At 36.1% G+C, this 25,517-nt stretch overlaps 1 protein-coding gene across 1 annotated transcript in view; it reads right to left on the reverse strand.

The window, feature by feature from the left end:
• TRPA1 (transient receptor potential cation channel subfamily A member 1) overlaps nt 1-24,549 on the reverse strand; it is a 36,466-nt gene extending 11,917 nt beyond the window's left edge. Inside the window, exons 1-18 of the mRNA XM_086742402.1 lie at nt 24,430-24,549; nt 21,649-21,811; nt 20,114-20,289; nt 18,252-18,359; nt 17,308-17,416; nt 16,801-16,946; nt 15,215-15,351; nt 12,940-12,988; nt 9,107-9,206; nt 8,103-8,203; nt 6,640-6,809; nt 6,387-6,551; nt 5,039-5,153; nt 4,111-4,277; nt 3,180-3,273; nt 2,470-2,529; nt 983-1,081; nt 62-132 (exon numbers count right to left, since the gene is read on the reverse strand). Coding sequence (XP_086598528.1) covers nt 62-132; nt 983-1,081; nt 2,470-2,529; nt 3,180-3,273; nt 4,111-4,277; nt 5,039-5,153; nt 6,387-6,551; nt 6,640-6,809; nt 8,103-8,203; nt 9,107-9,206; nt 12,940-12,988; nt 15,215-15,351; nt 16,801-16,946; nt 17,308-17,416; nt 18,252-18,359; nt 20,114-20,289; nt 21,649-21,811; nt 24,430-24,549 — 2,150 coding nt within the window. The remainder of the gene's footprint in view (nt 1-61; nt 133-982; nt 1,082-2,469; nt 2,530-3,179; nt 3,274-4,110; nt 4,278-5,038; nt 5,154-6,386; nt 6,552-6,639; nt 6,810-8,102; nt 8,204-9,106; nt 9,207-12,939; nt 12,989-15,214; nt 15,352-16,800; nt 16,947-17,307; nt 17,417-18,251; nt 18,360-20,113; nt 20,290-21,648; nt 21,812-24,429) is intronic.
• Nucleotides 24,550-25,517: the final 968 nt, after the last annotated feature.

Genomic DNA, 25,517 nt, shown 5'->3' on the forward strand with positions numbered 1-25,517 from the left:
TAGCCTTCATTCTGACATGCAATGTTATATTTTATGTACATTAAAATACACCTACACCTACCATTTCATAAGCAAATACTCTTTACACACAGGGTGACTGAGTAGCTCCATGCGATTGTGGCGTACCATGGCCTACAAAACAAGAAAGCAGAAGGATCAAACTTATCTCATCTAGCTAAGTGATGGGCTCACAAAACTGGCTAGGTCACCTTCTCTACTTGAATATTAGCCTAAAGAAAAGAAAAATGTCTGTAAGACATTGCAAAGTACTTTTGTTTTTGCACTCTGGCCCAAAGCTATTACTATCTTGCCTTCTCTGCCTACTGAGGCACCCAGCTTCTCTTGTACTGCTCTGCTAGTCTACTTCAAGCTCTAAAAAAACCGTACAGATTATTGCCGACTACACCTGTGCAATGACCAAGCTTTTCTAGTTACATTTAATGAGTAAATACTTATTTATTTATTATTAGACAGTATATGAAGTCTAATTGCCAACAGAAAGCCCCAAAAGTAATCAAACTAAGCCAGAAAGTTTGTTCTGTAAACATTTTCTGACAGAGAATAAGAGAACAGACCGGCAATGTGAAAGAACAGCAAAATCTGGTTTAGGCACAGGAAGTAATTCGCAGTTGGCATACAAAAAAATCAGTTCTGTCAGGTTTTTCAATGCCTTACATTCCAGTGCCCGGACACTACAATGACTGAGTATGGTTTTCTTTGATGCGTTACCTGCACTTAAAGCATGTTCTCTTGAAACATTCATAGTCATTTAAATGAACTAAGAATTTGTATTTAAACCTAAACGGAATATTACTTATTACTTAGACTGTAAGAACTTTGGCCTGTACTTCATACCAATATATTTTAAATATACAGAGTTATGGGCTTTGGGGAAGAAATATTACAATAAAAATTCAAACCACATGATTTAACCTAAAGCAAGACAGCATGGAATGATGTCAGAGTAAAATAAAGAACTTACATTTAAAGTGGTAAGTGGTTCATAGAAAATGTCTTCACCTTCCTTTAGTTTCTTGTTAAGTGTCAGGGGACACTGAAGATATCTGAAGTTATATTCAATCTGAATAATAAACATACACCAGCATTTAAATGTGCTGAAATTTGATAATCTAAGACTGAGATAATGTGCTTAATTTAAAATAGGGTATCCTTTAGGACAAAAAAAAAGGCATACTGTGTCAAAGTAATTAGAATACTGATGTATACTGATCATTTGTTACTCTGCCAGTGAACACATGCCATCAAGATGCACATCTCTGACGGTAAGATGATTAAACAAAGAGTCATTTTGAATTGTAAAATAAAAAGTATACATTCCCTCTTAAAATACTACAGTTTTAAAAGGTCATTCTCAAAATAGAGGGAGGTAGATTTAGATTAGATATTAGGAAAAAAATTTTTACAATGAGGGTGGTAGAACACTGGAACAGGTTGCCCAGAGAGGTGGTTGATACCCCATTCAAGGCCAGGTTGGACAGGGGTCTGAGCAACCTGATCTAGTCGACGATGTCCCTGCTCCTTGCAGGGGGGTTGGACTAGATGACCTTTGAAGGTCCCTTCCAACCCTAACCATTCTATGATTCTGTAACTGTAATTTGTTTTAATGTTGACTTTCAAGAAAAGCTTGTATTTAAAAGTTACATGGCTTCGATAACACAACATAAAGATAATGTACAGTAGCAGAAAATTTGCAAGTCTTCAGTTAATGATGTAGACATAATCCAGTGTAATAATTGATAAGGTTGTTTTCAGTATGGTTTTAAAGGTAACAACCGTAGAACATTCCTGCCTCCTTAGCATTGTGAAAGCAATGTACTGCTTAAGATTTTGGCCAAGAATTTTAAAAAAGCAGTATGTTTCACTATGAATTATTGATGACAATTGTACTACTTATGACAGGCATGCTTTTGATAGGCATAAATAGATATTATGTTTTCTATAACTGTTATTTTGAAATATCCATAACCTCTGATACCCAGCTTGATTGCAAGAATTAACACAGGAAAGATAAAGATTATAGATCGCTCAAGTTTAATGTTATACTTGTTAAAGTGCATAAGCATGATGATTACAGAAACTGAACTGCAGAGCCATTTAAAGCCCAATTAAGTAATTTCTAAAAGACTTCCTAATACTGAGGAGTTTTTTTGCCAAATATATATCAAAGGCATTGATTCAAATACAGTTACTGGTCAATAATTACTGAATTATTAATAAATCAAGTTAAAATACAGGCGGATTTCAATTCACCAACTATAAAACTACAACTATTAACAGTTAATAGAATTTAGTCCAACATTAGTAGCTAAAAGGCAAGCTGATGATTTTCTAACTTAATTATTATTCAAACAATGTACTGCTGCTAACATATAGCCAGGCACATTGTGACATAATTCCATCCTAGGACCACAAAATGTACTGTCTTCATAATTTTTTTCATCCACTTACATAGAAGTCTCGACTTGTCTTTTCCTCTGAAGACTCAATTATGCAGTTGTCCAAAACCAGCTTTGCAGATGAACAGAAAAGCAAAATAAAGTGATACAGATAACATTCATCAGAAAGAATACAATGTTTGTACCTGAAGAAAGTGACCTTCAAATACAACAGTCATCTAACAGAAGTGATGACTCACTCAGATTTTATGGTGTACGTTTTGAAGACAAAAAACTCCAGACTTTACATGGAGGAGTTAAATAAGGAAACTATGGAGTTTACAAGGCTACCTGCTAGTTTACAAGTACAAAATGTGAAGTGTTTACGAATATGTACAAACCAAGTCACTTGCTATTTTAATAAAAAGCATTTCTGTATTGTCATTTAATAGTTGGCTCAGAAGGTGAAAATACCTCAAATGGTTTTGAACCCAATTCTCTTCTGACTTTCATCACTTTAAAACTCCTTTTTATACTACTTTTATACTCTTATAACTCCATTGACCTCAGGAAGCTAAGAACTTTTTCTAATACTAAAGAAATTAAACTGGCCAAACTGAAACTATCACTAAGACAAATTAAATGAATTTGTGAATTTATATTGTTCCTATTTTATAATAATACGTATCAGTGACGACAGGATTAGAAAAACAATGATAAACAATGCAACATAACTCAGGTGTTTTTGTGCAGTCATTTCTTTAATCTGTGCAGAAAACTTACTTTAAATGAATCAGGAAGATACTCAACCATTTCCAGCAAAGGACACTTATTGGCACTAGAATAATGAGAAAATGTCACAACAGCTTCTTCCCATCTGCAAAAACAAGTAGAGATAATGGAAAGTGAATGAGTTGCTTCTCTTTTAAATTAACTACTTTTAGACTATTTGAATTTTATTTAATATATTACCTCATAAATCACAATATGTAACAAGTTTACACACAGAGTAACTGAGTAACATTCTGGATGTTTCTCTAAGAATGATTCAAGTTTAATTGTTATCTATTAAATATAAATGTTTCAACTCTGCTAAGGCCTTCTAAAAATATGAAACTTGAACTGGAAACTTAAAGCTGGAATCTTGGGTTACATGATAAGGTGAGCAATAATAAACACAGTAAAATACTAGCAGTGTTCCTGCAACTCTTACCAAGACCTGTGATCATTAGGCTATGGTGCAACACTTCTATTTCTGAAGACGGGCTTCACTATATTGTAATATAGAATATTCTAAACTGCAATTGAACTGCCACGTTTTTAAATATTTGCAACACTTAGAACAACAATTTTAAATTAAATCTCTTGAATGGTATCGGTTGTATGTGCCAGACCAAAATTATGTATGTAAGAAGAGGGAAGAGAGGGAAGGATTATTTGTTTCTAATGGCTTCTATGTGTTGCTTTTTTTTTTTTAAATCTGAATACTCAATCTAATATAGAAAACAATATGCCACTTATCTGATGTTCACTACAAATATGCCAGGTTTTATTTGCTCTTGTTAGACACAACATAATCTCTGGAATTATAAAACACGTACTCAATTTTACTTATTAAACTACAGGTTTTCAGAACTTAATCTCAGTTAAAAAACAAAACAATGGAATGTAATAATGGAAAATAAATTCAAATAGCACTTTCTGTGTATCTTACCTTTTGTGCAAAATGACAGCAGACACTACATCTTTTCTCCTGTTGTGTATTGCTTCATGGAAAAAAGAAGCTACTGCTTTGTTGAACAGAATTTTTGCACCATAGTCAAGAAGTAACCTTACTGCTTTTGCATGTCCTTCTCTTGCAGCCAGGTGCAAAGCTGTGTTCTGTGCAGAAAAGTAGTACAGTAATGCATCCATGAGAATCATTAAAAAAAAAAAAGTTTACATATTTCAGTCTTTTCCCACACTGAAAAGCCACATGCTATTCTCAGTTGCAAGTCCTGAATACTTTTACTACCAACATTAAAAAGCTTAATGGAAGCAAGTTGGAAATGGAATAAAGCAATGGAATAGTTCTTTAAAATGACCACCCTATGTTTCTGATCAGGAACTGTTAGACAGGTTCATACAAGAGGTCTCCAATCCAGGAAATGGATTCTGTCTTGACCCAACAGATAACTGCATTTGTCCAAACTTCAGAGCAAGACGGGAGCTATATCTGTTGGATATAGCAGAACAGATGGATTTCAAACAGTATGTTAATAAGCTATAGTTGATATATTTTTTAAAATCTGTATAAGCTCTTTAAATTCAAAATTACCAATGTTCGTACTACATTGTTAAAATACTCTTGCATTATAAAGGGATCAGGAGGGACATGTCTAACATACTGAATATTTTATGTTTTCTACTAGGCTATTCACTTTTTTTTTTGTCTTCCACAAAATAAGTGGATAACAATTGCAGCAATCATATTAATCTAAGCAATAAACTTTAACAGTGGTGAAATATAAAGACTTTAAATCTGCCACAAGGAAATATTACACATGTAATGCACAGTGGAAAACTACTAACAGCATGCTGCTGATGTTTGGTCTAGAAGTAAGAGCAGACAAGAAACAAAATAACACTATGTGAACACATACCCCTTCTTCATCCACTCTGTCAGTACACTTCACATTAGTATCCAGAATGATCTGCATTGTGCGAGTGTATCCTCCGAAGGCAGCATGGTGCAGGGCTGTCCAGCCTTTATAATCACTTACATTTAACAGTACAAAATTAGTAATTATAAATGAAAAACTGTTTATAAATTTAAAGTAAATGTAATCACCTCCTTACTTAACTCAAACATATTTTCTTTGGCATGACTACTGCAGAGAGGACCATGCTTTCTGTCAACTTTTATGTGATTATCAATGCATCATTCAGAATGAAAAGGTTAAACTCAAGAAAAGTATTTGGGTCTCACTCTCTCTGTATATATCGGGATTGTGCCCATTTTCTTTTACGTCCCTCTAAAATGACACAAATACTTGCAATATTCTGTTACTAATACTTGGCAATGGACGTGATCATGGTTGTATTATGGAATTTTGCATTTAAAGAAAGTGAATATACAAAACATTATAAGCACACAAATCTATTCCTATTAATATCACTTCATCTTACTGTAACAATATTCATGAAGGCTTTTATCACAAAGAACCTATCAAGACATTTATTCTAAAAATGCCAGACTGAAGTCTAAACCAAGCCTAAATACATACACACACATATGTGAACGCATACATATACATATACATACATACATATACTTTTATTTTGTGTGTGTGTGTGTGTGTGTATGTTATCATCTCTACCCTTGCTAGGTGTACTTGGGTCCCTCACTCCAAGGTGTAGCTGCAGGGAACTTGGAAACACAAGACTTCAAAGTTAAAGCTCGAGACTACCTTGGAAACAGGACTCTCAACTTTTGGTAGCTTTGGCTTCTGGCTTTACAGGTGTGAGGCTGTAAGTTTTTGTGGAGCTGCCAATGATATGAGGATCTTTGACCCGAAACCAGGACTTAAGAGTGCAAAACAAGTTGCCTGTGACCCACAAATTCTAAGAAGTCCTACTCAAGCCTATAAGTGAAGCTGATGTGATTATAATATTTTCAAACCAGTATTTTTTTCCATCAGAAGGTTCAATATTCTTCTCTCAGTTGGATGTTGAGAAACCTCAGTTTCCCCAACATCAGAAGCCTTGCTTTACAGCTAGTCATGATTCTATGTGCCGGGCTGAAGCAAGGCACAATCAGCTTAGCTTAGTTTTACAAATATTTTATAAATATGCTCTTATATTGTACATTTATATTTGTACAGGTTAATATATTAAATATTTTAATATATTGTATTTATATTTATGTTGTATTAACTTCCCAGCAGATGGATGTAAAATGTAGGGTGATAGTTCCTTTTCACCCTAATGAATGGAAATGTGTATACTTACCAGAGAAAAAGAGCCCCTCTCTTCAGAAGAAATTGAACTACTTTCTCATGACCATTCTGTGCTGCCAGATGAAGAGGAGTCATTCCCTTCTTATCACCTTCATTCAAAAGTCTTGTGTCTTTCATATCTCTTATAAGTCGTTGACATGTATTGATGCGCCCATAGCTTTGAGAGATAAACATAGACATTAATGTCAAAAAAATAGGTATGGAAAAAATGGCATTGATTGCACTGCCTAGACTACACTACTAACCTGGCAGCAAAGTGTAATGGTGACTTCTTGTCCCTGCTCTTAGAGTAGATGGAAACGTTGAGGCTGAGTAAATTATTTACAGAGAGGGCCACACCTTGTCTGCATGCATAATGCAATGGAGTGCATCCTTCATTATCTTCATCCACTACAAGATTTTTAATATGTTCCATCTGTTACCCCCCAAAAAAAAACCCCAAAGCACAGAATTATATTTATATCACTAATGCTCCACAGCTCCTAATAGCTTGTAACAATAGCATTAATACTTTAAAACAATATTTAAAAATAAGAAACAAACTTTAGGAAAAGGAAATTTAGCAACAATGAGCATTTAATGTCTGCTGATTTGTGATCATGATGTTTTCAAACAACTAGTCGTTGAAGAACAGAGCAGTTTGCCACTGCACCCTTACTGCAATCCATCCACAGTACAGGTATAATACAGGAGATTCTTCTTGGATGCCATTCAACCACAATACTCATTGCTGTCAGCAGAAGGCTTGTACAGTATGTAAGGGTAGTCTATAGTCTGAATGCAGTAGCAAAACTTCTGGCTGTCAAGAACCATCAGTTCACTGGTTTACAGTGTAATTTTATTTCCTCCATTTCTCTTTTTCATCTTCACTTCCCTGTTTTTCCTCTGTTGCCTTGTCTAACACTATTCTATGTATAGTCTTTCTTAAAATAACTAAAAATCTCCTCTCTCGGTCTGCTTCAGTCCTTTGTCTGAATTATTATGATCAATAATTAGAAAGTCAATGCAGACAACTGAGAGTTATCAGTCTGGTGTAAAATTTATTCTCTACATCTGCTGAAAAGGGAGATTAAATCCATTCTGCATTACTAATCAAAGTTGTTTACAGATTTCAGCAGATGTTTTAATATCAGTTATACTTGATTCACATTTCAAAGGTTGTTTCTGGAGCTCTGGAGGCTAGCAAATTTAACACTTTCATGTGAGCTTGGCCTCTAGCAATACAAGTGCTTGACTTCAGCATAACCAAATACAAATCCATGTTTGAAACCTTTTTTAAAACTAGATCCAAGACTTCATTACAGTCCAGTCCAGAGAAAGCTCCTGTAGAATATGCTGTAAGCTATTTAAGTCCTAGAGCTTGATTGAATATGAGCACATCCCCTAGCTTTACTGCATGCAAACTGGGAAAACAGAAGTTAAAAGTTCTATATTTTATTGCCTACCTCTTGAGCTATTCAATCCCCCAACAGCAAAATAATTTATGGGATTATGTTATTCCTTTGCCTGGCAATAAGAAAACTGTATTATTGGCTTTGAAATGTTTTCATGAGAGATATGTACCTCTTCAAACTATTTTCTGTGACACTGGGCAACTTAACAAGTACCACAAACTTTTACAAACATTCCAAAATTAAAAGGTAGCTGTTTTTTTCTTTGCATGTTCTAGTAAGGATAACAGAAAGACATAAGTTGATTCTTACGGTACCTGCAGAAATTTCTCATTCAGATGCTGTAATCCGCCAGGCTGCAATACCGTCAAATGCAAGAAATTCCGACCAAGGTGATCTTTTAATGACACATTTGCTCCTAGATAAATATGGAAAAAAATACCAGCAACTTCAAAACTGCTGGCGCCTGGCACTAATTGCTGATGTTTAAGACAAAGGAACAAATGTTGAACAAATGTGTTGATAAATCTATAAAACAACAAATATTTTTTCAAGTCAACATTATAACATTTAATTTTACTTACAAAAAAAACACCTGCTGACACTCACATTCCATTGTTATCTCATGTATGTATGCATTTTATATTTCATTGCAGGACTAAGATTTATGTGGGGCCCTTATATTCAGAAATACTAAGCATCCACAAATCAAAAGGTAATTTAAAAATGCAGATGATCACCTCTTCTAATCTTTTAAAATTGTAATTTTGTTACAGCTTCAAAACCTATTACAGGGCTTATTAACAAAAGCAGTTACATTACTATTAACAAGAGGAAATATAGTAACAATAATTAGCTTGCACCAAAAGTGTAGCAATTGAAAGATACAGCTCAAACATTTTCAAGGTGACTGATTATATAAAATCAAAGGTAACGCTTGAAATATGGGCTTTAATATTTAAAGACTGACTGCTGGTACGAAACATGACTTTGTGTAAGTGGTGTACTTATTCCACAGTTCTGCTCACTTTGTGAACTGCTAAGGAATGCAGTACCAGTACCACCTCTACCTTGAGAAGCATGACACATGGCGCACACATTTTTCTACAGCCTGACTACTCTGTATTAAAAAGGGTGAAATCATGACACTAATTCTTCCTTTATCTCAGGGGATACCAGCACCATGCAGCTGTTTAGTTCAGCTGCTCCTGGACCGCATGCTGAAGTACTGAATTGAAATTGAGAGGGAAGTTAGATAGAGTTTTAACATGTATGAACCCTGCTCAAGGGAGGTATATCATAGGTGTATACTCCTTTTTACCTTTTGAGAGCAGTAAATTCACTATTTTCCATGATGCGCAGGAAGTGGCCAACAGAAGCGGGGATCGACCTTCTATGTCAACACTATCAATATTAGCCCCCTGCAATAAAGAATTTCAAGTTTATCATGAATAATGAATAAATAAAATTTTCAAATGGTGCTGCCCTTTATAAGCATAGCAGAATTACAGGCATTCTTAGTAACTTTGGATGCTCCAGTTAAGTAAATATTCAATATACACATTACATCTCTATATAAAACTACTATGTTTTCAACTATCAGCTACAGCCTAGTCATCTACGCATATAAATTTAGGTGCCTAAATAACAGGGGCTTGCTTCTAGGTAAACTGAACTCACAATTCATGATCTTTTATTAGGGTACCCTTCCATGCATTTAAATACTCAAAATATATAATTCTAACTTGAAGCTCTGGAAGAATACAAAAATTGCAGCCCTTTTGAAAGATGTGGCCTTACCTATCAAACAATTACCAGAACAAGGCCATTCTGAACCTCTGCGCTATATGAATGCTGTTTGAGCGGCAATGCATTCAGAGATTAGTACAGTTCAATCTGTATAGCTTGATCTATCTCAATTTTTATTCTTCATCATAAGCTATGAAAGCCAACTTAATTTTGACTCCAAAGTAACTGTATCAACAGAAGACACATTTTTATTCTCCAAATTCAAGGGATTTGAAACTATCTTCCTTAGGGGAAGCACAAGAACTGGAATGAGATATTGTGGCAAAAACACAGTTTTGCTGTTCTGTCTATTTTTGCACAAGATGCATGTTTGCCAGGACAGTATAGTCACTATGGTCACAGTATCACTATAAGCATATCGGCAAAATACTATGAGCATATCTATATAAAAAATCCTGCTAACAAGGGAGTATGAAGATACAAGTAAACAAACCAATGAGATGTATGTATATTTTATGATGTTTTAGACATATTTTTTCTAGATACTGAGTTGCAAGTCAAATTAGAGGAGTTGAACAAAGTACACACAAAAAAATCTATTTATTTCAGATAATATCCAAAGATCATTGGAAAAAAAAATCAATGAAAGTTTTTCATTAACTTGAATCATCTTTAGGTCCAGTCCTAATTTGAGAGAGAAGAATTAATCATAATCATGAGCAATATTTACTTTCTAGGATGGTAAAACCTATAATATAGTAATAAGAAACATTTAATAAATGTACAGTGATTACTTTACCACGGAGAACAGGAAGCGTGCAACATATGTTGATTAAATGTTTGAGAGTAACACAGGCAGGACCCTGTCCCCAGTAACCTTTCTACAAGGTCAGATAACCACTTAAAAGTTCTTATTCATCAAAGAAACAGAGACCTTTTTTATCCAAGTGGCTCATCGATTTCAGTGAATACAGGGCAGCAATTTCCAGCGAATAATGGAATCTTTAATCAACTTCATTACGCTAATGTCATTGTGCAGCCTTCAGCAGCATTCATCATTATTTATCACAATAAGGAGTAACTTACATTGCTACATATGTTGCCACATTTACGATAGAGCTGAATTAGGAGTTTGGAAATTTAGTTTGTGAACTTCTTTTACTTTTGCATTTATACATTAATATAGATGAAATAAACAGACATTAATGTAAAAATATGATGCAAATTTTATAAATATCAGTTAATATTTATACCAATTTAATATTTCATTTTTTCTTTTAGTGAAGACAAAAGAAGAAAAACGAAGTTAATAAAAAGAAGCAAGAGAATGTGTAAAATTACTGCTTATTTACTTTGAATAAGCACGTTGCAATAAAATTAAAGGAAGTAAACTCAGGAAGCACCAGACACCTCTATGCTAAATTATACGATACACAAGAAAAAAAAAAAACCAACAGTAAAAGATGCAGAGAAATTGCAAAGATACTAGGTAAATCATGAGAGCTTTCCGATTTCGATGTCTTTATTCTTCTTTATAGTTGTGTACATAACTTGTAAATACAATGCTGCCATTCGCATCTACAAACCAGATACTGTGCACCTAATCATCAAATGTGACAATGGCCACTTTGAAATTATTGTTAAAGTCACTGTGCTTCTAACGCTTAGTTTGCACACCAATTTGCAAGTATAATTTCCTTAAAGCTATAAAGTTTTGTAATGTCTAGAAGTTAGGTATATTGAACTAGGTTTCTGTCTTTTGCCTCTTTTTAGGGCTTCAGTTAGCCTTTAGTTATGGCAAACCACAGCTGTACATCTCACCAAAACAAAAGCATGTACTCATTGCCATGTTATGTTGAGGCCAAATGCAAAATAATGAAAAGCTCTGCAAGAAATAGCTGTGGAGTTTGATTCTCTGATTTTTGTGTAGCACATTGACCTACAACTTACAAACAAACCGATGTAATTTAAATGTAAACAGCATAAACTGTGTGCCTGGACAATTGTATTTGCTTTTCTAACTACAAGAGCTAGATTTAACACTGTATCTGTTTACAATGGCTTTCATTTTCAGGTACAAAAAGTACCAAAAATAAGATAAAGGAAGTAACCATTGTAAGTTAATGTGCATGAAATGTGGATACTTAATGTATAAAATAAATAAATTTTGCTCTTTATTAAAACGAGAAAGGCATTCTGAACTGGAATTTGCTACTGCTTTTAAGCAGTACCATTGCTCCACCTTTTCTTTTTCACCTTCATGTACACCACAGCACAGGCGATACCTGGTCATCTTGCCAGGAGTGCGGCATCCCACTAACCCCAACTGGCATATTTTGATCCATTCCCAGATCGGGCAAAGGAAAAGTTCTAAAACTTCAAAACTGACATACTTTATATGGAAAGCCAAACAAACCTGCAGTACAGAGACTATGAAAGAGGGCAAAATAGTAAAAATGACAAGCAACAAAAGGTTGTTCTTAGCAAACGCAGTGTTAAAGACACTCCCCCTAAGACTTTGTGTGCTATACATTTGCCTCTCCAAGCAAAAACTTGTGCCTGTATTTATCAGGTAATAACTTCTGTAGATAAGTTGTGTTGTTAGACATGTTTAAGCAGTCAAACCTCACCATTTCACATCTGAATTAAAAATAAACACAACATCTAGTTCTCACTAAATCTGATCACAACAACAGAGTTTCTGAGAAAAGGAAAGCTGTATGTAGAAGAGAATTTTTCTTAATATAATTGTCATGAAATTAAGTAAAAAACCTAAACATACATAAAATAGAAAAGAAGTTTGCTGACTTCTGAAAATTTCCTCACCCAAGTGGGGCATATATCGGTTATACGAAGCTTAGCTGAATTGCTATAGAAGGACACTTGGAGCACAGTCAGTAGCACCCCCAGTTACATTTCTTCTCTTTCTCCCTCATAATTATTCATTGAAGAAATATAACCAAACTACACAGAGTAAAAAATATTTCTAGATCATTTATATAGAGGTATGTGATCCCAGAACAATCATACGTATATACTTCAAAGAAAGGATTTCTTTTTGGAAAAATCAGATTAAACTCAATGCATGTTTAGCATTTATTTCCTATTTCGTATCCTGAAAGTGAGGATTACTGATCCAGTTTGTCATATCTGAAAAAAGATGTTTATGAAATCTTTCTGAGTAAGTAAAATGGAAATAAAAATGCAAGTTTTCATCCTCTGTAACTGTGGCATGCTATTATGGAGCCATAACTACCACTGTACTGTAACTGTCAATTATGCATTATGAAATACATATATGTATCTCCAAACAACCTATGCCTGAGAACACATTCTCCTATATGCAGACCTATAGTAATAGATAGCAATAATCTCTATAAACATGTTGCTGGAATAAATATTTACCATTGAAATCAAATACTCTGCCAGTTCATAATGATCAAACAATGCTGTCCTGTAGGGAAAAATGCAAAAATACAGTAACATTAGAAAGGACAAAGAAGCTTCAATCCAAAGGGTAGCATTTTTCTTCATTTGCTGCATTTTCTAATATTTTCAAATAAATAATTTTAAAATAAAGAGAGAGAGAGATATCTTTATTGCATAATTCATTTTAATAAACTGTTTCCATTTTTGTAATGGAGTTTTGTTTTTAAACTAAGTTCATTTCAATTAATACATTGAAAACTCCCTGCGGGAAACAAAGATCTCATTGATAGGTCAACAGGCATTTTACCACTGATTTTTAACAGAATTTGTCATTTCATATTTCGGATCTTTCACTGTACCACACAAGGTCAATACAAAATTCCATAAGCTTCAGATTCATTTTTTTCCATGCAGACCTAGAGCCTCAAATCCATTTCATTGGTCCAATCTTCAAAAATAACTTGCTATATATTTTGTGCAATAATGCTAGAGTGGAGTCAAAATGGCAACGACTCCAACAAGTATTCTGACTGTTGCGGGCAAGTCTACTCAAAAAATATGAAAAAATACAATATACTGATACAAATCAAGGTCACATTTATTAATTTACTAAAAAGTATTTAAAAGTCATCTATACACATTAAAAAAATCTCAGGTTTTATTCTACAGTAAGACAGTGAATTATATATTATGGGAAAAAAATGGTCAAAGCAGGAAGTATAGCACAGTTAACAGACTCACAGTAAATGTTTTCAGAAGTCAGACCTGTGTTAAATATTTTGACTCAATGAGCACCGCAGGACAGTTCCAAGGTTGTACTGTATCTCAAAGACAACTGCTCCTTAGCATTATAAGAGGTAACAACGCAGGGTACACTATAGTTAGAACAGATTACTCAAAAGATGTATTTTAAAAAATCACGTCATGGTTCCAATTAAGTAGAGATGCCTCTATTATCTATAGTAGGCATAAATACTGAGTGCTTCTCACACACTCAAAATAAATTCCAAGGTGCCTGAAGAGAGAGCAAAGTAATTTTACAAAATATTTATATGGAAACATGAGAGCAGGATTGTGAATGGATCATGTCCTGCCTATGCTTCAATGCTCCTTGACTTCTCACCACATTAATGTTCCTATTCAGTTTATTCATATTCTGAGATTTGGGTGACTTTCTACCCTTCTAATGATTCTTGATAATATTGTGAGCAAAGGAGTGTCACTCTTTTTGGTCCAAAGCTTTTTCCAAGGACAATCCTTTCCATGAATATGACAGCCAGTTATCTATCAAGTAGTACATTGCGTCTGCACAATTTTATTTGGCGTTCTGTCATCATCACTTTGTCTTCAGAAGTGTTCTATCTAGCATTTCCAAGTGTACCCAAACCTTATCTTAACTTCACAACATACTCCCCTTTTAAATGTCTTCATTTATCTTTGAATTACATTTCATACTGTGTCCAAAGAACAATCTTCTCTACTGCCTCTGACTTTCTACCAGTTATTTCGTATTGTAAAACTTGTAGAATAACACTGTAAAATTATTACACTTTACTTAAATGCAATGAGATATATCTTTTCTGCAAAAATTTATAGATGGGGAAATATACTGTCTTCCATAGAGTTGGTAGCCAGCACATTTACCTATTTTTCTGCTCAGAAGACTGAGGAAACTCCTCCCCAGTCTAGTGCTCTGGTTTCAAATGGATTGTGAAAGACTAGAAGTCTATTACATACACAAATGACATCTGCAAATATATAGTCCTGGGGAAGTATACCAACATGTACTTGTACCTGATCAGGTGCAACATAAATTCTTTTTTGAAAAAAAATTAACTATTTAAAAAAATTGTTTATATTATTTTTCATTCATTTTCTGCAGAACATAAGCCCATTAGAAGAGGGCATTGGTTCCACAGTCTCAGAAGCTGTTAACAATTTCATGAACTTGTTCATCTAGTTCTTTACGGCAGTAAACTTTCAATACAAATTGTTAGTGGCCATTCCTTGACATGGTTCGGTAACTAGAACAATTTTGATTTTGATATCAGCACCAAAATCTTTAACATTCTGACCAAATTACTGATTGTTCCATAGTGTACTAAAATCATGTCCCATCCCATGGAGAAGTTCCAACCCATGTAGAAGGATGTTCCAAAGTATACTATATAAAGTATAACTGGATGTTGAGAATAACTAAGAATATAATGGGTCACAGCATATAGTGAAGTCCTGCAGACCAGCCTCCTACCTGTGAAGCAATGTTTCCTTATTCCCATCTGCAGCATCAATAATGGATTCCTCACCAGCATAGGATGACATCATTAACTTTACAATCTCAGTCGCTCCTTGAGTGGCAGCAAAATGAAGTGCTGTGCATTTTTCATTCTGTACATGGAAAAATAAAACATTTAAACCCCAACAACCTAACCCTCAACCTACTACACACACTAGTGATCTACCCCAGGATTCATAATTCCTAAATGCCTAAATTTCTATCGAAGTAATGAGAATTTAGTCTTTACCAGTGGAACTCCGAAGAGATCTTAAAAGTATAGAAAAGACTGAAAAGATGGTCTTAAGGGAACTTATTTATTATTCATTCAGTCTTATTATTTTATGCCAAGTCCCTAAGATATGAGATAACAACAGTCCTGATTTTTTGTAGTTGAATTAATAAACATAGCACCCTTTAATACAAGAGATGAAGCAAAGGAAAACTACAGAAATCCATAGGCAGACTGGTTAAAAGGAATAAGCAAACATATATGCCCATATAATACAGAAAATGCATTATTTCAAAAATTGTTTTGACTTCCTTAAATGGAATCTTCCTTACATCTTTTCTGCAGGTTAAAAATAACTTGGTCTAATATGTTATTAAACTATTATAAGCCAAACATTCATAAAATTATTAAGCAATAAATAAATTATTAGAACAAGATTTGCCAAAACAGGATTTCTTTTAGCTAGATGGGACAAATTAGCTTGGATACATGCCTGCGGGTTTTGACTTTGTCCTTTTCAGAACAGGAACATTTCAGTAAACGGTTTGGAATGGGTTTTTCCACAATGGCATAAGCATCCTCGAAACAGTCTTACCCATCACAAAATCAGCAGCATGAATAATCTCATTCAAAAGCTGCGTGTTCAAAGAATCAAAGCAATAAAGAAGGCTAAACCATGTTTATCTTTGCTCTCATGAGTTGATTTCAGCCTTGCAAACAATTTGATTAATGACAGATATTTTCAGAAATGTTTATTCTGAAATCCTGAAGCTGGTCACAGGCCCTTACACCAACAGTATCACAGTAGCAGCAGTACTATCACAAATTTGTGCTTGCTTACAGAGAAGATACTGTAAAAGCCAGGGCAAGGCTGAACATAAACAAGAATGATGAGGAAGGGTCAGACTGAAGAGCCCATTTCTGGGAAGGGATGACAGCAGTTGCATAGAAAAGACTCTGAAGAAGGCTGTACCACAGATACTTTTCCAGAGTGCTCTCCCAGACTCTGCCTGTTTATGACTCAAGGACTTCCTGAGCCAGAGGGGATGTTGTGGTATTCAGTAGCTGAGGACAGATTCTTCTTCTATGGATGTGCCCAAAAGCATTTTAAATACATGTAAACTTTTCATACCCACAGCATCCTATGCAACTTGTGTAAAGAAACCTGTTGTTTTCCCTGATTTGAACTAGAGACTTGTTTTCATTTGCTGCTCCCTACGTTATGCATTAGAAGAGACAATGAGCTCACCTTTTTTTTTTTATACCACTGAGAGATTTAGAGATATCTAGGTTTCATCAAAATTATATTTTGCTCCCTTCTGAATTTTACCTGTTTTAGATCAATTTGGGCTCCAAATTCAATGCACATTTTAATCATTTCAAGGTCCCCACTTTGAACTGCCAAATGAAGTGGACTGCACTTTCCATTATTGGTAAAATTGATGTGGGTTTTAGCAGAGTGACCCAATTCTTCACCTGAGAAATGAACATAAATGGAAAACTTTTAAGCAAGAATGACATAACAAAAGATACTAAGGCTTTCAAAACAAGTATATTAACTGCAGAATAATATTCTCCCCCCTCAAGATATGAACCTTTCACATCTATCACTAAACAATGGATGAACACACATTTAGGAAAGCAGTTAAGCTGCTGCTGCAGTCATACAAAAGTTACTAGCATGAATTGCCCACAGGAACAATTGCATTAACTTCTTGTAAGTTCAATCACAGTTATAAGTGCTTGTTTGCACAGTTCTTTAAGAAGTAAAGCAGTAAATTGGTAAAATTACTATAAATACTAAATTTTGCTGACTGCTTGGGAACAACGCATTTACCTTTTTTTAAAAGGATTTCCATACATGTTTTTGCACCTGAAAATGCAGCTGCATGGATAGGCATAGATCCCGTTTTGTTTGGTTTACATATTTTCCCTCCATTTTCAATCTGAAAAATAATTCCTGGATACAGCTTAATAACATACAGAAAATTCAGACTAATGAATATATTGTTATAGATACAGTCTTCTGTATAGCTGTAGATATCTCTTTTTTTTTAATGTTGTACATGCATTGTGAAGTTTATATACAAACATCTTAATAGTGTTCTTTAACTTTTAGCCAGCCCTGAAGTGGTCAGGTAATTGGACTAGGTGATCATTGTAGGTCTCCCCCAACTGAGCTATTTTATTCTATTAATTTTATTCACAAACCAGGCAAGACTTATTCACAAACTCCCATAAACAAGTAAAGGAACTCAGGTATGCTTGACTTTTTTCCAGTTTTCTAAATCACAAAATATCATGTTTCATTTTTTTGCAAAGTAAATTTTTAAGTATCAGGGATTCCAGAACATATATAAGAATTGCTCACACTCTTTTCAAACAGTTCCTAAGCATTTCATTAACAGTTTTCTTCGCGTTTTGTAAGTATGTAAACGAAAATTCTAGAAAAAGAATGACACAGAGGAAGATAAAATACTTCGTATTTCAGACAAAACAGTTCTTTTTGAGCTTTAAATTACATTTTTTTTTCCTAAGGGGTGATCCCTTTATTTAATAGATAGTGATGCTGTAAGGGTATTCACTGAACATTTACTTGCAGTATAACTACCTCATAAAATAAAAAGGAGCACACATATGGATGCACCTATGCAAAGTAACTTGAATATTAGGTGCGTTATTAACCTTCCTCCATTGAACAAAGACAGAACAGTGGAACAGAATAACACTACATCAAGGAAAAGAGAACCACATGAAAAGGTGATGGGTAATTATACCTACCAGGAGCATCAGCGCTTCAGGGTTATCCTTGTAACATGCTACAATTATAGGTGTGTTCCCTGCTTCACCTTCCAAATTAACATCTGTACTACTGTGCTGGACTAAAATCTAAATGTTTAAAAAAACATTCAGTCAACCATAAGCCACATGTAACAGCAAAGGCATATTCCATTACTTCTGTTGTTTATCACTCATAGCACTCTTGCAACTTGTTCTGTTTGCATGCCAACAGTCCAAAACGCACATGCAGAGGACAGACAAAATGCAGGAGAACGTAAAAATACATGGCTGAAAAATGCAGGAGAGAATAGACAAAGTAAAATTCTTTACAGCAGACAGCTGGGTTATGAAGATAAACACTGCACACAGCTGCAGAAGATCTTAAAGTTTTATTTAACAATTTCCCCAGTACTGGTAGAAAATCTTTTCTGCAGCAAATTGCAGATGGGGATTTTCAACTGAAGTTTGTTATAATGTCTCATAATATTCTGTATTCCCTGGAAAGTAGCAATGTTGTAGATTCTGCTTCATCAGGCATCTACTGGAGAGTTATACAACATTAAGGGAGATGGGACTTAATGAAAACAGGATCCTTCCAGCCCTGAATTCCTGCTTCAGTCCCTATGTTAACAGCAAACACTGAGCTACCAGTGTCACCAAGTCCTGCTATGACTGCTTCCAGTGGATTTTGGGAAGCAAAGGATCTGGAAATTATAATGACCACACCACACTGTGTATTTATTCCTCTATCTATATATTTACTAAATTATTTTCCAGTAATTCCAACTAATTGTTAGGAAACTGGCACATTTTCCTCACTCTCAGGCAATTTGACAATAGAAACCAAAGGAGAATTAGCTTGAATAAACAACAGAGTGTGGAAAAAATGAGAGCACATATTTAGTCAAGAGCAGAGCTGTAAAATAATCCAAATCCAGAACTTGCTACAAAGCACATTTCAAAAATGTCACTGTACTTCAGATTTTATTATTATTAATTCACAGTAAATACAGATTTGTTAGAAGGTGTGAGGACAATGAAACTTTTATCACTTAAAATCTCTAACAGATTTTAAGTCTTTAATAGAGGAATATGTTTTTTTTTCTTTTGTTTGGACGATCTAAGAAAAGAGACAGCTATAAAGTGAAAACATAAGCACTGTGGTGTTGTTATATTCACCTAGTAAACTCAAGAACTCTACAAACTCCCAAATTCTATCCAAATGTCACATATGGAGTGAAAACATTCTCATTACACTTGGACAAATTATGAAAAAGGTATGCTGCTTAAAATGTCAATGTTGTTGCTATTCTATAAGGTTCAAAATGGACACCTTAGTAATTTCTTCACAACATATTTTTTGTGATTTGTAATTGCAGCTTTAGCTCTGCTACTATTCAAATGATTATTAAAATGTTTGGTTTAAGAACTACTTTTTCTGACTAATTTTAATCTGATTTTAATAAAAAAACCACACTAGCCTCAAGAAAATTTTGATACTTCCATCACTCCCTACATTTGCAATAACATATGCCTACATGAAGTTTAGTGTTAAAAAAGGTCTTTTAAAATAAAAGCCCTTCTGCTTGGAAAATTCAAAAGACTTCTCTGTGAAACATCATAACTACTATAATAGTGCAAATATCAATATTTATATATATCAGTAAGCTCCTTTTTCCTTGCTGTGCTAAGACACAAACATTTCTACAAGCTTCATATGTTACACATCCTGCTCACTAAACAAAGCATGTGAGGAGCTATATCCAGGATATTGCAAATATAAACAAAGTCTTGGTGTTATGCAAGCAGCTGCTGTTGAGCTACTTATCAAATCTGTATATTTATATGGACTTTAGACTTACCTTAACAATTTCATTATGTAGGGACTGCACGGCCATATGTAAAGGTGCCATCATATTGGAGTTCAGAATGTTTGGATTGGCTCCTCTGCTGAGAAGCAAACTAACACTTTCAACCTGGTTTTTCTTTGTGGCCCAGTGCAGCGGGGTATTTCCAGAAGAATCCATCACATTTAACACTAGGTCAAAGGAGAGAAAACAAAACAAAACTAAAACCAAAGCAAAACCATCAAATGTTCTGATCACACTGAAAACTAAAAAAAAAAAACCTCTTCAATGGAGGTTTAGGTCTGTGCTACTATGTTTCTTTAAAGAGAAAAAGAGGAAGATTGCATGTCATGCAGTGTATTGTGTTAAACTGATTATATATTGTGCTGAATAGATGGTATTAGAGAAAATGTTCTATTAAAAGTACTAATACACTAAAATAGCAGAGAGAAGGTCAGCAAATAGCAATAAAGATTTTTACTAGATCTTTTGAAATTATAACAGTGGAGTGATGGGAGGGGTGAAACATCTGACTATTTCTTCCCCATTATTATATATCTTTTTTTCCTTCCCCAGGAGTTACTTGATTTCCCTTTTTCCTTGCCTCTTCTCTTTCCTGTCTTATTTGACTTTGCAGCTATTGCTTTACAGGCTGCACAGAACAAGTGAGTGTGAATAACTAAAACAAGAGGTAACAAATAAGTGCTTGCAAGTTATAAGAAGACTAAAGACCATATCTACTCTGTTTCACTTAAAAGCACAGAGGTAAATCAATTCAGACTGGTTATAAAACCAGTTTGTTCTACACATATAGTTTGAGCTTTAAAATTTGAACTAAAATTCAACAAATGTTCTCAAAAATTAAGACAAAAATATATAAATTGAAAAGAAAAAGTGTATTTTTCAGATAGAATAATCTAAAATTAGATTGGCTATTGTTAGGTGAAAAAAATGAGCTTTTTAGGACCACTGTATGTTTGCTTAGTAGCCCGCAGTCTATCAGTGGAGTTGTACGTACTTTCACAATGCTTATTAACAGCCACTAAACAACAGTTTTTACACAGAGTGTTCTTCAGTCATTCAAACCCCGTGTTCTCCTACTTAACACTTCTTCCCTAAATTTATTTAGGTAGGCTATGTCATCAAATGTTTATTCTCCCTCCCTACTAAGTAAACAACTTGCATGGCAAGTATGAGAAATGAAATTACTTCTCTTTTACATTTACAGTATTTTAAATGTAATAAAGGACAGATAATATATGTAAGTAAGATAAAGTCAGGTTTTCTTTTTCATATCTGAAGACTGTAAATCTGAGTCCCAAACAAACGATATATTGAATCATTGCATTAGAGAGAAAACAGTCCTAATATAACAAGGGTGACACAAACCACACCTGAGACACTGCAAACTGTGGCAGACAGTTTGAACTATATTTAAGTCTACAAAGGTAGATAACACATACCAGTTCTGCTTCAGTTAAGTAACAAATGCTTTGAGTATTGAGCTTTTTCATACTGTTCAATAAAATAGTTCATAAAACATGTGTTACCTTCACAGGAAGAATCATCTATGATCAACTGCATTAATTCTATTTGGCCTCCTTCGGCAGCATGATGCAGTGGGGTGGCATTTAATTCATCCACTTTGGTAAGCCCAGAACGATTCTTCTTAATGAAGCTCCGTAGCCTACAGGCACTTCCATCTGAAATCACCTGTTTTGGACACATATATTCTCATTTTCCTAACAGGCAAGATGCTAGTAATGTTATAATATGTTACTGTGGGCAAGTTACCACTCAATAATTCTCTCCCAACTGTTTAGTTTCATACAGAAGTACACAAATCCTGATCAGATCGAGTCAACACTGAAGCTGTTTGAAGATTTATTTGATTGATTGCAAAATCAGACCCAGATGAGAAACAGTGTAAAACTAACAAAATCAGAAATTACCTTGAATATATTATTTTGTTTTCTGTAGTGAGCTCAAGATCCTCCTTCCTCAAACAAGCAAATTCATCACTTACTGTTTTATACTCTCTCCAGCTGTGGCCACATCAAATGAACTCAACAGAAAAAAAAAAAATCTTGATAAATTCCATTTCTAGACGTTTCTACAGAGACTGATACTATGTCCTGGGCTTTCAAGTTCAGCCACTGGGTTTCTAAGACGTTCTTTATGTCAGAGAAACCAATAAATTCTGTAATTTCAGCAGTATCCTAAGAACATCTCATGGGCTACTATCTCAGTCTGAAATAACCCAGCACCCTCACAGCATAATACAATAAAACCCCGCCCAACAGCTCGGCCCTCTGACACGTTGATACCTCCCTGGTACTGTGCTCTGTAACCCAAGCGCACTATGGAAACCCTGCTGATTCTTACTTTATGTTGTTCTCCAAATATTTTTATTACAGTGTTTCAAAACCCATACTGGTATATGAAGAAAAGTGATAGAAAAAATTGACTGCAGTAGAATGGGAAGGGATTTAAAAACAAGTTATTAAAAAATTTAAAGAGAATAAAAAAGAAAATCAATTCAACAAAATTGGGAGGGAAAAACAAAGAAAAAACGCACATCAAAAGTAATGTAAACCTTCCCAAAGATGTAAGCAAAAGGTAATAAAGGAAAACATCTAAAATTACTGTTCCCTCCTCAGCTGCAAAAGAAAAGGAAAACTTTGCTCTCCAGGATCCTTTGAGCCAGAAAGAGTCAAAAATGTTTGCTGTCATTAAGCAGATGTACATTATGGGACAGCCCATTCATACACTTAAGTACCTGTTTAACTTCCTTCAGTTTAATAGTCCCATTGACCTCAGTGAGATTACTCACGTGAATAGTATTATAAATGCGTTTAAAGATTTAGAAGACTGCAGCCAAATACAGGGGTAGCATCTGCTTCAGAAGTGCAATTTAAAAAAACGTAATAGAAAACAGGTGATATCACTGTGGAAAGGGTGTTTAAGATGGCTCAACTGTCATAAAACTAAGAGGTCAGTTACATATACAAATATCTATGCAGTAGATAAAGCAGTAAAAAGCTCTTTAAGAAAATCTCATTATAGAGCCCAGTATCTTCTATTTGTCTCATATTCTAACTTATTTTTAATTGCAATTAATTTCAGGTCTTTATATTGATTTTGACCACATTTCATCACTCTCTATGTTGGAATTTTTGGTCAATGTAAGACAAAATGGGGCTGAAATGTGGCACAATGACAACTTCTATCAACAAAAATAAGATTTTTCAGCCCATGCTGCAGTGTTTCCCTAACAAAATAGGAGAGGAAGAAATCAGTTAGGTGTTTTCAGTACTTTGGTTCGTTCAAAACAGCAAAGCAAGCTATTTTAAACAACAGCTCATTTGCACTTCGTCTGAACAGCTCTGTAGTGGCAGATCACCCACCAGAGTGACAAGCGTGTTATGCTGAAGAGGTGTTGCTCAGGACTACAGCTAGCATATAGAAAATAAGTCTGGAAATTATCTCAAGGGATCTTTAAACTCATCCATTTACTTTGTCAAATTTGTTTAGCCTGCTCTTAAAAATCTCCAAAGTTACCTAAGTCATCCATCCCGTAAGCAACCTCTTCCTTTGCTGAATGATTCCTACCGCTGAGAAAGACTTCCCTAATGTTTGGTCTAGCTCTCCCTAGCTGCAATGTGAATACATCACTTCTTGTCGTACTCTCTATGGAAAAGAGAAGGGGTTGTATCCCTCCCGACAGCAATTTTGCATTTGTAGGTTGTGCTGCCAGTTCCCTTTCCCTTTATAACAGTTCCAGTGTTTCTAAACTTTCCTTTTGGGACATTTTTGCTAGGTGGTCTACTCATTCTCATGATGACCTCTGGACTCCCTCTGAGAATGGGAGTCTTTCTGGGGAGCCATGTCCAGGAGGGACATGAGCCCCTGCCACCCACCACCCACCCCTGCCATCCCATGTCCTACTTCACCCACTCTCCTCCCACACTCCCGCTCACCCTGGTCCAGTTTTGGCCACGCCACACCACGCCACGCAACGCCACGCCACACCACTGCTTTCTGTGCCTTCATGGCCCACAGCCTGGGCAGCTCCCAGCCTGGTGCCCAGCCCTCACAGCCCTTCCCTCACCGATCTGCTGATGAGCGAGGGGAAAGGACATCGTGCAAGAGAGGGTCTCTGGGACATAACCAACGCCAAGCCCCCACAGCTGCCTCTGATGCCCCACCTTAACCTTCACTTTCACCCCTCCTTGTCCCAACGCCCCCACAGGAGCCTCAGTCCCGCACACCATCCTGTCCCCTCACAGCCACCACCCAGCCCCCGGGGCCGCCAGCCCCTCCGCACGCACCTTGAAGACATCCTGCGAGGCGACGGAGGCGGCATCTGCCTCGCAGGCGACGCCCTGGTAGGAGCTGGAGACGGCCGCCTTCTCCCGCGACCGGCAGAACCGTAGCAGAGAGCGCTTCATGGCGCCCGCCCGCCCGGCTCCGAGCGGCGCCCGTCCCGCCGGCTCCGCAGACCTGCGAGGCGAGAGACCGACTGACGGCCGCTGCCGACACCGCTCCCGGCCACCCCGCCGGAACGCCGGAGGCAGGAGGCGGGGAAAGCGGGCGGGAGCCTTCCCGCCGCTGTCCCCGGGGAGGCGAGCCGCTCCTCCCGCCCCGGGGCGGGCACCCCGCCGGGCGGCTCCCCCCGGGAGACTGAAACCCCCGTCCCCTCGGGGTGCACCGCCGAAAGTAGCGCGGGGTGGGCGCTTGGCAGGTCAGGGGCTGTCCCCGCAGCCGGCGGGGGAGCTGGTGCGACCGGAGGTGCCGCTGACAGACGGGAGAGGGCTGAGCGATCGCCGTTGGGTTTGTTTTTTTTTTTTTTTTTTTTTAAATGGAATGAAAATGAATAAATGCAAATGCAAAACAGGAGCAGCGAAGTCAGGCACTTCGTAGCTGCCATGGTGCTACTAGTGAGGAGAAAAGCTGTCCTGGCCTGTGCTGGCCTTGCAACTTTAGAAGAGTTAGTTGGGTTTTATGCCATTAACTTCTCAGCTTTTGCTTTGAAGTCATAAAATTTTATTGTAGGATTTGTTTTCCCAGCAAATTTGGAGCAGTGTAGGAAAGCTATAGGAAAAGTATAGGAAGAAGCATCATTAAGTGTTTCAAAGGGTTCATTACTAAAGCAACTTCAACCCATTAATTCTGGCTGAGTCTTTAACGGAAACATTTCTAACTGGGAGCACTAAAAGTTTACTTAATGTGATAAGCACAGCGCTACCAAAGGTCAGGTAGTGGCCAGGCAGGTGCTCAGGAATAGCAATGGCAGGCACGTGGGGGGACGTTTTGCCCTTGTGTTCATGGTTTATGGCAATCGGCAGCTTACGGACCGCCCGAACCAGGTACCGCATCCAGCCCGGCCTGTTTAATAGCTGTCAACTGGCAATTCTCC

This window comes from Chlamydotis macqueenii, chromosome 2 (genome assembly GCF_036417535.1).
Source record: "Chlamydotis macqueenii isolate bChlMac1 chromosome 2, bChlMac1.mat, whole genome shotgun sequence".
Taxonomy (NCBI): Eukaryota; Metazoa; Chordata; class Aves; order Otidiformes; family Otididae; genus Chlamydotis; species Chlamydotis macqueenii.